Source organism: Protobothrops mucrosquamatus, unplaced genomic scaffold (genome assembly GCF_001527695.2).
Source record: "Protobothrops mucrosquamatus isolate PMUCROS unplaced genomic scaffold, P.Mucros_1.0 scaffold1026, whole genome shotgun sequence".
NCBI classification, from domain to species: domain Eukaryota; kingdom Metazoa; phylum Chordata; class Lepidosauria; order Squamata; family Viperidae; genus Protobothrops; species Protobothrops mucrosquamatus.
The window spans coordinates 134,815-151,293 of NW_015387261.1; the positions used below are offsets into that span (position 1 = coordinate 134,815).

At 37.7% G+C, this 16,479-nt stretch overlaps 1 protein-coding gene across 1 annotated transcript in view; it reads left to right on the top strand.

Moving 5' to 3' along the window:
- The first annotated feature begins 7,549 nt into the window (after window positions 1-7,549).
- VPS18 (VPS18 core subunit of CORVET and HOPS complexes) overlaps window positions 7,550-16,479 on the top strand; it is a 13,316-nt gene continuing 4,386 nt past the window's right edge. The window contains exons 1-4 of the mRNA XM_015819959.1: window positions 7,550-7,654; window positions 11,309-11,450; window positions 13,314-13,405; window positions 13,951-15,821. Coding sequence (XP_015675445.1) covers window positions 7,564-7,654; window positions 11,309-11,450; window positions 13,314-13,405; window positions 13,951-15,821 — 2,196 coding nt within the window. The 5' untranslated portion in view covers window positions 7,550-7,563. The remainder of the gene's footprint in view (window positions 7,655-11,308; window positions 11,451-13,313; window positions 13,406-13,950; window positions 15,822-16,479) is intronic.

Here is a 16,479-nt window from a genome sequence, read left to right on the forward strand (position 1 = left end):
AAAAATAACATCCCATACAAAATTCACTGCAACAACCAACTATACTCTATACCTTGATTGCTTAGTATTTTCCTAAGGAATACAAAGAGCCAAGAATTTCATGGGAATCAAGCAATGCAGCACTTAACCCACACCCAAATAAGGATAAAATTGTGGCTCTGTCTCAGAATGCTTTGATTCAACACCAGAGATCTATACACTGCTTTTTCATGATCAAGTGCCTTCCAGGTAGCTTCTACAATTCATTAAGTAGAATTTTAGCTTCATATATCTGCAGGGTGGTTTCTCTTTCTCAAAGAAGTCACAGGGCTCTTGATGACTGAATGCTCATCTCCAATCCAATGCAGCTATTCATGGAAGGAAGTCTGCCAGATAAAATCAAGGGAGTGTACCCAGATAGAAGTTTGCGATGTTTGCAATCAGTCAAGGATTAAAAACTTTGTGGGGGGGGGGCTGGGGAGGGGTGGGGTGGGGGGAAAAATCTGGATCTCTGAGAGGCAGCCCAAGAAAGACAATCACAATAGACCTGGTGAAACCAAGGGAGATAATTTCTGGAGATGAAACATGTATCTTCCTCGTCAAGCACATGTTTAATTATTTATTGACCGAGTCAACAAATGCTGATTCATTGCGCACTTCTGACAGCTCAGCACTGTGGGAAAGAAAAGCCAACTCCCTAATTTCAAAAGGAAAATGAAAAACAATACATCCTCTCTTTTCAGTCATGGGTCATTCTGAGAGAACTCAAGATTATGCTGCAAAGAAGTATTGTGTTAATCGGAGATGTGAAATTTTGTGAGCTGAGTGTGACACAGAATTCTAACCGTTAACAAAATAGATACCGTATTGCTGCATTGCCAATAGGTTGACTGGCTCAGGACTTATTTGCCATTTCCAAAGCCCACTGTCCCTGAGAAATAAGCATCTTATCCTCTTCTTCTGTTGCAGAAGTTAAACAGAATAGATCAAACAACTTATCTCTGTGGCAGACGTCAAACTAGAAAATATGAATACTGTTTACAATTTGTTGCCTTGCAGTGAATATTGAATAGGTATTGGCATTGAACAACTGAGCACGTCCACTATGTTCCATTTGTCAGAGACCAGGGAAACGGCTTTCTACTGATTTGCTACCCAATTTTTCTCTGACAGCAAAACAGTAAAGTGTTCAGAACATACTAGCTGGCTTTCATATGCCAGATTAGGTAAAAATGGGGCAGAAATTCCACCACTATCTTAGCAAGTGTGTGAAAGAGATCATTGTGTTAAGCCATACTAAGATGTTGAGACTTTCTAGAGTACAGAGAAGAGCAAAAAAGATGATTAGGGGACTGGAGGCTAAAGCATATAAGGAACGGCTGCTGGAATTGGGTATGTCTAGTTTAATGAACAGAAGGATGAGGGGGGACATGATAGCAGTGTTCCAATATCTCAGGGGTTGCCACAAAGAAGAGGGAGTCAAGCTATTTTCCAAAGCACTTGAAGACAAAGAGTCGATTTTGTGCGAAGCTGAAATTTTTAACTAGTTTGTTGAATGAGCCATAGTGGTCATACATAGTAATAAAACATAATGGCTGGGCTCGCACATCCTGCTAAGACAAAAAAAACCCCACAACTCTACAGCAGCACATCAAATTATGTCTTAGTACAAAGTTAGCCTCTGGATGTATCAACAATCAAAGTATGCTTTGTCAAGGCCATGATTTTCCCAATTGTAATATATGGCGATAAAGCACAACCATCGCAAAAGCTGAGTGAAGAAAATTGGATGCCCTTGATTGACTGTGCTGGAAAAATGGTTGAGAACATCTAGTATTGTGGGAAAAGCAAGCAGTTTGTTACTGGGTGAAATAAAACAAGACTGATTGCTAGAGGGACCAATAATGAAACTAAAGTGTTGGAGAAAGATGAGGTTAAAGCCCATCAATCTCCCAGTTGTGTGGGAGATTTTTGTTCAGGCACCATGAGGTTTTATTGGGATGGTTGCATGAGAAGGTTGCTGTTTTTGTAGTCTTGTGAGCTGCCCTGGGTGGTGATTACAATATGAGTGGTTATATAGGTATATATATATAAATACATCTTGAATATTTTAGACATACAGATGCAGAAGCAAGAATCCTTGGAAGACTCCAGTGCTTGGAAAAATAGAAGAAAGCCAGGAGGAAAAGGCTGACAGATGAAAAGATGGCTAGATACTATCATTGATGAGACAAGCACAATCCTACAAGACCTCAGAGAAGTTACTCAGAAAGTCTTTGTGTCACGAAGAATCAGAAGCAACTGAACAACTGAGCTGCAGCAATTCACAATGGCTGAAGCATAACCCACAGGCCATGATTCTCTCAGTCCTCACAACATAAAGTACCAGCAAGTAAGCGATGTTCTGCAGCAGATTTAGTGAAATGGTAAATCTTACATTTCTCTTGTAGCCCAATCACATAAAGTAATTTATGTGACCATAAGCCCATTGACTGAATTCAGGGGAATCCAAACATTTTAGAATGGGCTATGATTTCCCTACGCAAGTATTTGGATAGATGGAGAAACATTTATACAGCTATAACAAAGATGTAAAACGCAATCACTGAGATCAACTACCTATTGTTTTATAAACCAGGGGAAAATTTATGTATTTTTAAAAAACTGGATTGTTGAATGAAAAAACCTTTATTTTTTGTGATATCAAACATCTGTCACAAGTTTCCTAGGTATAGTACTAGAAATCCAAACATTTTTAATTACAAGTCACTAGGACCTGAAATACAATGGGAGACTGGATCTGTATTATATAAATACACAGGGTAAAAAAAAGTAACAGAATATAGCATACAGTGGATTCAGGTATCTATTTTAAAAAAGAGAAAACCCTTAAAGTAGAGAACCATGATTTTTAAAAAGTAACTATGCTGAGAAGTGAGAGGGCAGGAATTAAGCCCTCACTGAGGTAATGTGTATATTTATTAGTCTAATTAAATATTTTAAAATACTTATGCTCTTTTAAGAGTTCCAAAAACTCTTTTGGGTTTAAATCCATTCTGCCTGAATAAGTCTCTGAGGTTTTTTTAATCATCAGTTAACTTTGTAAAACATTGCCTTAATATTGATTTTGGATCTTTATGTTGCTTATTTCAGACTTTACAGTATATGGTCAATATTTTAAAATAATTTCAGATACAGTATTTTACTATCTTACTTCGAGTGCAGATAAGATTTTACTGCTAAAGTAGAAAGAAATCTGCACAACTTTGGGTGCTTTATTGTGTAATGATTAAACTTCACTCAAAAGTTAAGCCATTTTTCTCTTCTTTTTTTTTTCTCCTACAACAAAAGTCATTTGAAGACAACAATGAAATAGCCCTGTAATATTTTGTGGCTAATTTTGTGGCCTTTTGATAACAGTATTGTCTTTGGTCATTAGCTTTTGTTATAATCTTTGTTGGTAAGAGTTGCCACCTAGAGGAGAAAAATAGCAATGAAGAATTAAATGGAACCATTAACATAACACCAACTTCTACTGTATGTGGGAGAAATAAATCTGGTTAAATTTAGCAGGTTTAATTAATAAGGCAATATATATTATTGTGATACTGATGCAGGAGAAAAATTACTAGCATGTAATGAAAGCTCTTTCCTATACAAGCTAATGCTACAGAAAGGAGTTTTGGATTTCGGCTACCAGGAAGGCTGTTTCTTTTAAAGTAGTTCTAATGAACAAAATATATAATGTTCAATATATATATAATTGGATTCTACCTAGGTGGGTTTTTTTAAATGATAAAATCAAGTAGTGAAATCCTGGAATGCAGGTAATGTTTCCAGCTGCTTCAGAAAGTCAGAAAGCCTTAAGAAACCTTACCCATGGAAATTGTATCAGGAAGCTGGCCCTGTCATCGATTACATAAATGTGCATTTATGTTTCAATTGCTTTTATTTTTAAATTAATAATTTAATTTTTCCCCCAGTATTGTTTTTTGCAATAATGATGATAACAAATAACATACTCTATGCATTTTGTGATATTTAAAACAGGAAATAATCACACCAAATACTGTTATTACTTTAGCAACATCGGTTCCAGATTTTACAAGAAATCAGGCTATTCTTTTTCTCTAACTTTATCCCTTTCCTCTGAACTGAAAAAAGAATAAACTTCTTCCCACAAATCATCAAAAGTAATGTGAGAAAATCTCTCCATTTTCCTCTTAAAACAAAAATGGAAACATTATAAATGGTTCTGATCAAGCTACAACATTGTGGCAAATCTCACCAAAATATTCAAATATACAGTAAGGCCACAATGCTACAACAGACAAGGCAGTTTAAACCTGTTCAATTTAAATAGGAGACCTTGAGGGCCTCTCCTTGATGTTCAGTCTGATCTGAAAAGAGCAACACATGGTTGGGATATTTTACCATGCATGGTGGACGTGTGAAAAAGCCAATAAATTTTGGATATAAATACAATGATATAATTTTTTTTAGAATTAATATTGCAAAAAGAAGACACTCAGAAAAGTTTTTATTGAACTTAAGGATACTGAACTTTAAAAAGATTCATGTAAGGTTAATTTTTGCATATGATTAACAGCAACAGAATTATTATATGCACAAAAACGGAAGAGTACTGAAATCCCCATAGTGGAGGAGCGGATTGTTAAAATGTAAGAACTAGCAGAATTGGCAACTCTGTCCTTTTTAAAAAGTCTTTTATGGCTTTTTTGTAAAAGAAAAAAAAGAAATGATTTATGGATTTAACGATTGAAGCACACCATGAATCTTTAATTACAGACATTTATGCCCAGAATACTTTTTTTAAAAAAACAAAATCTGTTAAATTTGTTTACTTACCACTTGTTTTGCTCAGAACAAAATTTTTGTTTATACTGATAAAAAAGTAAGAATTTGAATTTATCTCAGAAGCCCTTTTTTTTTGCTTCCTTGTAGCACCTAGCACTAGCTTGCTTGTTTTCTTGTTTCATGCCCCCTTTGGAAAAGCTAGACACAGATCGATTTACTGTTTTCCTCAGAGCTATTTTCACTTCAGGGGAAAAGAAATGAGTACAAATAAGCCTTTTTTTAAAAAAAAAGAAAAAGAAAATGTTCCTCTTTTTATTCAATGAATACAATTATCATGACATAAGCTACAAAAACAAATTAGAAAAATTATAAGAGAACAAAAAGGAGGATAAGGAAAAATGCTTGTATTATTAATCCTCCTCTTTTAATATATTTATTCCCTCAGCTTCCAGGCACTAGCAGAAAACTTCAATTGTATCATTTGAGTGGCCTTGGGAGATGATGTCCAACTAGGTATCATCAGCCACACTATAATCAAAAGCAACAATAACTTTATCTGAACTTTAAAAAGTAGAAGGAATAATTCATTTAGAAAAGACTAGAAACACTGGAGCACAATGTCTCCAATCCTCAACTCCTGCAAACAATCCATGGTCAGTGGTATCAAAGGATATGAGAACAAAGCAGGCTACACTCCTCCATCTAGGTTCTGGCAAACGTTATCAGGCAACATGATCTACACCATTTCCATTTATGTCCAGGTCTGATCTCAACTGAAAAGGGTCCAAAATAATGTTCTTTGTTTAGGGTGCTCTGAAGTTGCTACCCAGCAACCTTCCCTTTTGGGGGAATGTTAGAGACTGGTTGTCTAATACAGTTGGATCAAGAAAGAGAGCATAACCTCTTTCAAGCCTGCAGGAAATAATTCTGACTACTTCCTGGACCCAGCTGACCACAGGAGCCAAATGGAACATGCAACTAGTCCACATGTGACAGGGAATCTACTACTGAGTACACTGTTCCCTGTTCATTGAAATCCACTTGAGTGGGCATTGCTCCAGTCTTCCCCACAGACTTCCTAGAGTCAAGACTTTATCAGCAGAATATTGTGTAAAACAATCATTCCAGTATCCAGTATTCCAGTATTTGAGAGGCTGCCACAAAGAAGAGGGGGTTAAATTATTCTCCAAAGCACAAGAGGGCAGGACAAGAAACAATGGTTGGAAACAACCTGGAATTAAAGAGAAAGTTCCTAACAGTGAGGACAATTAACCAGTGGAACAGCTTGCCTTCAGAAATCATGGGTGCTCCATCACTGGAGGTTTTTAAGAAGAGACTGGACAGTCACTTATCTGAGATGGTATAGGATCTCCTGCTTAAGCGAGGGGCTGGACTAGAAGACCTCCAAGGTACCTTCCAGCTCTATTTTATCACAGATACCAGACTATAGATCTAGTCTCCTTAGGTTAAAGGGAGTTTGCCATCCTAAAGAAGCCTTGACTGACAACCCATCCAAATAATAGAGGAAAAATAGAGACACTTCACCTCCCTTACTATCATTATTCCCTTAATGCTCAAACCTGAGTTTGTACTCGTGCTCTTGGTTTCTTCTCTTCATCCACTGGGGCTCCAGGCATTGTTTCTGCTGCTTCATCTCCCAAAAACTGTCAGCAAACCAAGAAGCCAACTCTGATCAGCAAACAAAGGCATCTAGGGAGCAACTGTCCAAAGCACCAGGACTTAAGTAGGCAATTGATGGAACTGCCCACTAGATTGCTGGGAAATTTCACAAGTGCCTGCTGAAATCTATTACATTTATAAGGTGCCTCTAAATTGTCTGGGGTGGGCTATGCTAATAGTCTATGAAGGTGATGGATGGCAGCTCATCTCTCTTAGACTCAAAACTACCTTCTTTAGGGTCCACATGTTAACATATCAATATGTACATATATAGCCCAGTTTATCTTAATCCCCTCACACAAATTCCATTTAAACACCCAAAAGCCTGATGTTAAAAAAGCCAAGTCCAAAATCGTGGTAAATCACATCCTATATATCACACAGCTGGATTCATGCAGCACACTAAATAAACCAAGGACCATGTTCTGATGTACCCCAGCTGGTGTACATTCGAGTGTGTGTGTATACATATATACATATATACATATATACATAATGGTGTACATTCGAGTGTGTGTGTATACATATATACATATATACATATATACATATATACATATATACATAATGCGTACACACACACACATTTCACATCACACCGGGACGCTGAAAAAGCCAAGTGATATTAGCCCTTTGCCTTTTGTACTTCTGCAACGTGACAAAATTTGTTCTCCTCCCCAGCTCCCCCACCACAACCAAGACGAGACACACGCGCGTCTTTACTCTATGGTTGGAGGACCGTCCTGGGCTAGAAGAGGAAAAACGCTCCTCCGTTGTTCTGTCCACCCTCTCTACGTCGGGAGGACGCAACATCTCGCTGATCCTCGCTCTGCGTCCAATGACGCTTTTTCCCGACCGAGCAGGGACGGCTCCAGGGCCTGTCATTCTCACGCGAACATCTCTATGGTTGGATTCCCACAGGAAACAGGAAGTGCCGCAGGCCCCTCGCGAGGACCTTCAATGATGCGAAGCGGCTGAGGCGTTGCGGCCTGGCTGGTGGCTTGGAGAGGATCGCTAGGGAGGGGACGGAGTGCGGTCGTCTCTACCGAAGCCACTGCAGCAGCAGCAGCAGCAGCAGCAGCCTCCATGGCTACCATTCTGGACGAGTACGTGGCCTCGCTTTCCAACTCCACCACCTCGCAGCAGAGTCGTGTGAACTTGGGCATCCCGCACACGGGTAGGCGAGGAGAAAGGAGAGCGGGCTCGCGGTGTTTACATGGTTTTTTTTTTTTTTTTGCTAGTGGGCTTACGGGTTTCTTCGCGGACCCGGGCTCCGTGTTAACTTGGTGTGCAACAGTGGTTATTATCTCAGTAGAATTGTGTACATGTCGGACCTTTCCTGACACACCCACTCTCAGCATTTCAGAAAGGGACGCATTTCATTAAAAAGCTAGACACTGTTCATTTGACGTATTTTTAAGGTAAATTTTGGTTTCTTTCGCTATTTTATTATTTTTATTTTAAAAAAACGGACCCTAAAGCCTCGGGCGGCATTTCTACACCTATTTCGCTCGAAATTAGCTCTGTTGAGCTGATGCTCTGTAGTCTGGAAATTATGCAAAACTCGATGAAAGGTTTTACAAGATGCTGGCTAAATCCGTTCATCCTGATAAAAGCTGACTGCAGGCAGGCTTAATTGCCTCCCCAAATAATTATCCAGTCACTTAGATTAAAAATTTGGAAGATACTATCTAAAGTTTAAGTCTAGACCATTGTAGTGGTTGCTGTACTTAGAATCTAAAAAGACTCAATTAATCCAACTGCTCTGGCTTTAATGGATTCTATCCAACACTGTGGTGCTTTCCTGATACAGGGAAAGTCAATTCGGTGAACATAGAGTATTTAACCAGGAATTTCAGTAGCAATCACTTATTTTATTTTTTATTTATTAAATTTGTTTGCTGCCCATCTCTTTCGATTCCGTTAGATAGCATTAGTGAAAAATTAACTGGTACCTAAACAAAAAAGACTGCAGCATATAACTTGAATATTTCATGAGACCAAGAATTCAGTGCCTTAGCTGTGTGGACTTAATGGTGTTGCATATTCTAAATCACTAGCCAATGTGAAAAATAGTGCCAAGTTAATGCAGAAATGTGCTACAGGGAGGAAAGAGTTAATAAAACCACAAGTAGGATTACTCAATAACTAATGTTAATATAATTCATCTTGGTAGAAAAGAGGGCTTTTCTTTGGGATGTATAATTCTCTGCTAAATTATTGCTCCTACCGGTATAGTTTAGAATTAATTAAGAAGTAATTTCTACAGACTTTTAAAAAATGTTATGGCTAAGCAGTAATAAAAAGGAAAAAATATGCCCACTGTTGTTTGGGTTGTGAAAGTTTCATATTTTGGGCTGCCTACTATCTGCTAGCTTTTTTAAATGCGCACAATGGCATAATATATATATTATATTTTTTGAGTTCTTGCTTTCAATGGGAGTGCCTTTGCTGCATCCATTCTGTTTACTTTTTACTTTTGAAGAAGCTTGCCTCTGAAAAGCAATGAAGGGTAAAGATTATGCTATATGCCATATTGCTTTCTTAATTAAAAAATTGAGAGAGAGAAAGAAACTTAAGAGAGGAAAAACATGCACATTTTGTTTGCATTGCTATACAAAATTACTTCTTCAGTTAACATTTTCAATTAACTTATTTTCAGATATTTGGCATACTAACATCATTACTTGGTTAATGCATTGGCATGACCAACATTTGTTATCTGTATTCCTGATCTTCAGTTTTTTTCTTGATAATTTAGGATATAGATAGATAGATAGATAGATAGATAGATAAATAAAATTCAGATCAGAAGTATACTTTTTTGGTCAGCAAATGAAGTGCCAGAATGTCCCTTTAAAGGAAGAGCTTGTTCTTTTTGGTTGTGAATCCACTAAATGGCCGTCCATGTTACTTTAAGGTCCCTTTAGTCTAGTGTTACTTTCTCCTGAACAAACAGTTTAAGCAGTGTGGGGGCAATAGGATCTCAGCTTTGATCTTTAAATGTCTCAGACAAGATTGGTACAACTTTTTCCTGTCGTCTCTTCTTATTTCCCACTCTCAGTTGAGTTTCTCATCCTTTTCCTTCCTCTGCTTAGAACAGTATATCTTTGCTTATTTTTAAGAATAAATTATATCCTTGCCCTTTACCATTTTCTCATAGTGGTCTGCAGTGCAACATCTGGAGAATAACAGTGGGCATTAAAATGTAGTTGAAAGTACTCAAAGACATCCTGATGTACAAGGCCAATGAATTCCATAATCTGGCTCCTGTTTTGAAAAGGTTTCATTCTGTTTCTCATTCCTGTTCAGGTCATTTCAGTAGTAGAGGCTTCCCTTGCTTCCTGTAGTAGGTGGAATAGCCGTCCTTCTGAAGCTATTCCTTAGTTTTAAAGGCGAGTAAATACAGGTAGCCCTGAACTTACAACCATTCATTTAGTGATGATTTGAAGTTACAATGGCACTGAAAAAGTTACTTAGGATCATTTTTCACACTTGAAATCATCGCAGCATCGCCATGGTCACGTGATCAAAATTTGGATGCTTGACAACTGCATGTATTTATGATGGTTGCAGTGTCTCACAGTCATGTGATTACCTTTTGGGGAAGCCAGATTCACTTAAAAACCGTCTTACTAATTTAACTGCATTGATGGAGCTAACAACCTAAAGCTTATGATACGTTAACAGCTACACAGTTCCTTCCAATTCTTTAGTGTTTGTTTCACCCCTTTAAACAAATATAATTAATGGGAAGTTGAAACTGCTCTGTTTAAGGCAGTGTGCCCCTTTTCACATTAAAGAGTTATTATTAAGGGCAGCCACTAGGTGGCTGTACAATAGGCCAGGAGGACCATTCTTAAGGAACTTCTCAAAAAAGAAGAGAGACCATGAAACAGTTTGCAAATGCTGAAACAGGGATTTTTTTTTCTGGTAAAATGGAAGAGAAATTTATAGTACACAACTTTAACTGTTAAAAAAAAAAGACTGCTGTGGTTTTTCTTGTTCTTCTAAATAAATATTACCAGTAAAATTTTCCCAGGCTCACAATTCTGCATAAAAGTTCCTTTCCGATCCCAGTGAAACTGTTATTATTTTACCCACAAGCGGTTGTCCCTTTTTTATTATTTATCCTGTGGTAAATTGGGCATATCCTTTTAGCAGACCTTATTGAAAAGGTTTCATGGTACTTTGTATATTTGTAAGAAACATAGGCCTAAAAAAGTGGGCATATGTAAAGTCATATGTGGTCTCAAAGCTCTGATGCAATCTGTTTGTACTTGACCACACATTCTGTTTTGTTTCATAAGGATTATGTAATGTTCCAGTTCACTTGAATGCAGTGAGTTTCTCTCTGATCTTGAGATATATTTGCTTTGGCAAAACTAGACTTAAACCTACTTAAATTTCTCAAGCTTTATAATACATGTTCCTTCTGCTTAATAAAATCTCCTCAGTGGTATCCTGTACTAGGAAAGTGCAATATCAGCTTATGGGCTGTACCCTGTCATGTCAAAAGTGACTGTAAAAGAGTAAGTGGGGCCAGGATCAACTTTTGGGGGTGTCTGGGGTTATTACAAGGTGGATGCATTATCATTATATCTTAAGACTTCTTAAGGCAGCTTCTCACCCCACTCCCTGTTATTCCAGAATTGAAGAAAAAAGTGGGTCAAAATCAATCAGGTAATAAAAGTATTAGCAACTAATTAACATAAATGGAGATTTCATTTTGTAGGACTGGAATGAGGGAGGGAAAATCTTGTAAAATCTTGGGTTGCATTGCTGTTTGATTTTATTTTTAAGAACTATTGATTTCTTTCCTGCTTTTAAGGATATGTAAATGCTCGCCTGGAAAAAGAAACACCAATTTTTAACAAACAGAGAATTGACTTCACACCTCCCAAGAAGATTAATAGTATGATTGTCTCATCTAACCAACTGTGTATGAGTCTTGGAAAAGACATAGTATTTAGGTAAGCACTACTTAATTTCTTTATATATTTATAGACTACCTCTTAAAAGAAATCAGAACAGAATTGTCTCTGCTTTATTAAACATAAAAAAAATAAAAGCATTAAAAGGGTAGGGAAATAAAACTTTGAATTGGACTGTGATAATTGCGAGATTAGATTGCAAGATCTTTGCATAACATTTTTTTTGTAAGAATATCCTTTCTCTGATTACCACATCATGAATATGATATATTTAAGGAGAGCCTTCCTTGCAGATCTTAAGAACAGGGCAGGCTAATATAGCTAGAGAAGCATTCCTTCAGATTTTGAATCTAAAGTCACTTAGGATTTTAAAAATAGCCATGGAGATTTTGAATTAGTCTGGAAACCAGTGCAGAGTCTGGGCCATCAGACTTAATATCATTCCCTTTTGCTGCACCCATTGTCATTCTAGCAGATCCATTTTGAGGCCCTCCCTCCCATTGTTGACTTTTGGTGACTGGAGAAGTCCCTGCAGTTTTGTGCCTAGTCAAAGTTTAGAGCTCATTTGGAAGTTTATCAAAAGTCTCTCTGTGGCTTTAGTGACACGAGTACTGTACAATCAGGTATATCTCCAAGTTCCATACTTAAATAGAAATATATGCTGACCAGGGCAGTGCTTTATGTATGTCTGCCCTCTCCTTCAGATTATGTATACAGTAAAATGGCTGATATTTTTGTTAATTTCTTGTACCTTGTTGCAAAATGTAGCTTGCATCCCACCCAGACTTGAAAAAAATATTGATTGTTATTCTGGGAGTTAAAATCTTAGAATCTGCAGCTGATATTTTCAGCAAAAAAAGAACCTCAAAAAAGAAATCAACTTGTACCCAGATAACGCTGTACCCTCAAAAGCTTCCCTTAGCCAGAGTGGATTTTATTGGACTAGATTTTTTTAAAAATGACCTAGCATTAAAGTAATTTCAAATGTGAGAGACAAGAAATGTTTTTTCTAGTTTTATGGACATGTTGACATTGTCAGTTTTCAAGATTGATTTCTGACTCCTTCAAGTTTTGAATAAATTTGCTTTTTTATATCTTGTATTTTTATTATTTTACATTTGGGCTTGTACAACATACTAAATTAGGCTAAAAAGAAGATGGATAGATTGTCATTCTCTGCATTTGGGGAATTTTGTAATTTTCTTGCGTATTGTGTAAACCAGGCCATCACGTTTGACCACAACAGTGCTTATTTGGGCATAACATGTTATGCAAATACAGCAGTTAAATTGTGTAGATCTGTGTTTAAGGTTAAGCTTAATGCTGGAAAAAAAAGAAAAATCAGCCACTGGTTTACCCGTAGTGAAAATAATATTAAATGGCCTATTAACTGCATGTACAAAAGTAAAAACATATTTTTATAATAACTTGCCTCAGACCATACTTTAATAGTCATCAGAATTAATAGAAATTATACTGGGAAAGTGGACCCAATCACTCCTTCCTGGAGAAAGCATTTCCTAGCTAGAAGCTACATGAGTACCAGATGGTGAACTTCTGATAATGGGGGCACTTTCAAAAGGGCCTCTCTGGCTCATTCAGATAACTACAAAGATTCATAGCAAAGACATATCCCCTCAAGTAATCAGGTTCTGTGCTGTTTATTATTGCTATTAATAGTATTTGTGCCTCAATAAACTCATAGACCCTTGAATTGAAAGTGGCAATTCTTAGTTTCATGACCTTGGTTGAAATACTTAGGGTGCAGGGTAGATTTACAAAATACAAAATCTATTTTGGAAAAAAATGTGCATGAAACTGTGTTCATAAACTGTTTTATGATGGTGTTTCTATCTTTCTTCCAATCTTTCAAGAAGTTTGCTTGCCTCCCTTTTTATATAGACTTGACGTAGCCAAGGCTGATGAGCCTAATCAGGTTGAACTTGGACGAAAAGATGAAGCCAGTGTTTATAAGCTTTTCTTGGACCACACAGGTAAGAGGATAATAGGGATTGCAGAATGCTAGTTGGTATTTTTAGTAAGTAGTCTAAACATTGTGTTCTGACTATTTGCATTTTATCTCAGTATATTTTCTCGCAGAAAATCTGATTCGTCTTCCTTAATGGCTTTTTATAGTTATCAAGCTATTGAAAACGATGCTGACTAGAATAGAATAGAGCTGGAAGGGACCTTGGAGATCTTCTAGTCCAGCCCCCTGCTCAAGCAGGAGGACCATACCATCTCAGACAAGTGGCTGTCTAGCTTCTTCTTAAAAATCTCTGGTGATGGAGCGCCCACAATTTCTGGAGGCAAGCTGTTCCACTGGTTAATTGTCCTGTCAGGAAGTTTCTCCTTAGTTTAGACTAGTTTAGCGAGCTTTTGAAACTATCCAGCAGGACTCTGACAAATATAATCCTGAGTATTTTTGAATATTTGGGGACTGTGAAATCTAAATTCATGGCATCTCAAACATCCAAGCTTCACATTTGGTCCTTCTTGTAATTCTAGGTTAATTCCTTTTCATCCTCTTTCTCTACAGGTTCTCATCTTATCATCGCCCTGAATAGCAGTGAGTGTCTCTACTTGAATAGAAGTACTCAAAAGATACGGCTTCTTTCCCGTTGGAAAGGTCACTTGATTGAAAGTGTGGGTTGGAATAAAATTTTTGGTACAGAGATAAACACAGGCCCCATTTTGGTTGGAACCTCACAAGGCCAAATATACGAGGCAGAGATTTCTGTCTCTGAAGGCAGTCTCTTCAGTACTAATCCTGATCAATATTTCCGTCTGATTTATACCTTGGAGGAGGAAGCTGGTCCTGCCCCAGTCTGTTGCCTTGAAATAGAACGAGGAGTTGACGGGAAATGGTTTATCATTGCCACCACTCATAAGCGGCTTTTCCAGTTTGTTGGCAAGATTCCGGAAGGGTCAGAGCCGCAAGCCTTTGGCACCATATTTAACATGCCTGAAGATCATTTGCCTGGATTTCGAGAGTTTCCGGCTAGTCTTGGCTACAGTGAAATTGCATTCTACACTCCCAAGCTTCGTTCTTCGCCCAGCGCTTTTGCTTGGATGATGGGAAATGGGGTCTTGTATGGCTCTCTGGATTATGGACGTCCTGATTCTGTTCTGAGTGATGAGCAAGTGTGGGAATATCCTTCTGATGTAGATACACTAGCCAATAAGCCCATCTCCATAGTGCTCACACAGTTTCATTTTCTGCTGCTTTTTCCTGATAGAGTGAAGGCTGTATGCACTCTGAATGGGCAAGTTGTCTTCCAGGACGTATTCTTAGAAAAGTTTGGCTCACTAAAGCGTATGATCAAAGATCCTGCATTTGGACAAATCTGGATTCACACTGAGAAAGTTGTGTTCCGGTATAACGTTCAGCGAGAATCGCGTGATGTGTGGAAGATGTACATGAATATCAACAAGTTTGATTTGGCTAAAGAGTACTGTAAGGACCGCCCCGAGTGCCTAGATATTGTGCTGGCAAAAGAAGCAGAATACTGTTTCCAAAACAAGAGATATCTGGATAGTGCAAAGTGTTATGCGCTGACCCAAAATTACTTTGAGGAGATTGCTCTTAAGTTTATTGAAGCTAAACAGGAAGAGGCACTGATGGAATTTTTGATAAAGAAACTGGCTAGCTTGAAGCAGTCTGAAACAACACAAATAACTCTGCTGACCACTTGGTTGACTGAACTATATTTAAATCGCTTGGGGATGCTGGAAGGGGACGGCTCAAAACAAGACCTCTATGAGAAGACCAAGGAGAAGTTTCGGAATTTCTTGAGTAGCCCCAAAATCAAAGACTCCTTCCGCAACAATCGATCAACTATTCATGAGCTGTTGGCAAGTCATGGGGACACAGACCACATGGTATACTTTGCTGTCATAATGAATGATTATGAGCGAGTGATAGCCCATTACTGTCAGCATGAAAATTATAATGAAGCATTAAAAGTCCTATCCAGAATCAAGAACGAGGAACTTTTTTACAAGTTTTCTCCAATTTTGATCCAGCATATGCCCAAGAAAGTGGTAGATGCTTGGATTGAAATGGGCAAGGAATTGGATGCAAAGAGGCTAATTCCTGCTCTTGTCACCTACAGTCAGAGTGGGAGTACCCAGCAGATCAACGAAGCCATTCGATACATGGAATTCTGTGTGAATGAGCTAGAAGAAACTCAGGAGGCCATTCACAATTATTTGTTGTCACTCTATGCTTTGTGTCGACCTGACTCATTACTGTCATACTTGGTACATGCTGGAACCTTCGCTGATAGTATCCATTATGACCTGAAGTACGCACTTAGGCTTTGCGCAGAACACGGCCACCACCGAGCTTGTGTTCATGTTTATAAAGTCATGGAGATGTATGAAGAAGCTGTTGATCTAGCTTTACAGGTAAATATGCTTCTGTATAAATAACGGGTTGCCTTAATTGTTCTCCTTGAAATATCAGGATCTTTTAAATAATCATCTAAAAAACTGAAAGAGTAGGCAGGATCTAAGATTTTTTTTTTAATAAAATTTTTATTGATTTTTATAATTAAACAACAAAGATTATGATGCATTTACGTACATAAAACAAAAAAGCAAAAATAATCCAAATCAATACATTTTCAGAGACGCTCGGCAGTCCCCGCCATGCCTCCACCCTCATCCACTTTCCTTTCCTTCCTCCCTCTGACCCCCAACCTCTCCACCTTCCTCCTTACCACCTACCTACATCCCCTCTCCTTTCTTACCACTTCCTCGAGTGCAATTTGGGATACCAGCCGAGCATTTCCTCTTATCAATACAATAAGTATTTATCTATAAAATGTAAATACATCAATTTTTATAACTCCCCTAATCCCCTATCCCCCCTGAACTTCCCGGAACCCAATACAGGACTAACACTCATCCCATTCCATATCTAAATTACAATTTAACTAAACAAAGATAATACAATCAGTATATACATACTTTAACTCTAATAATACAATAAGTAACAACAATACAACTGATCAAAAACTATATGATATTTGTATAATTTATCCACCTTCAACATTTAAACTCA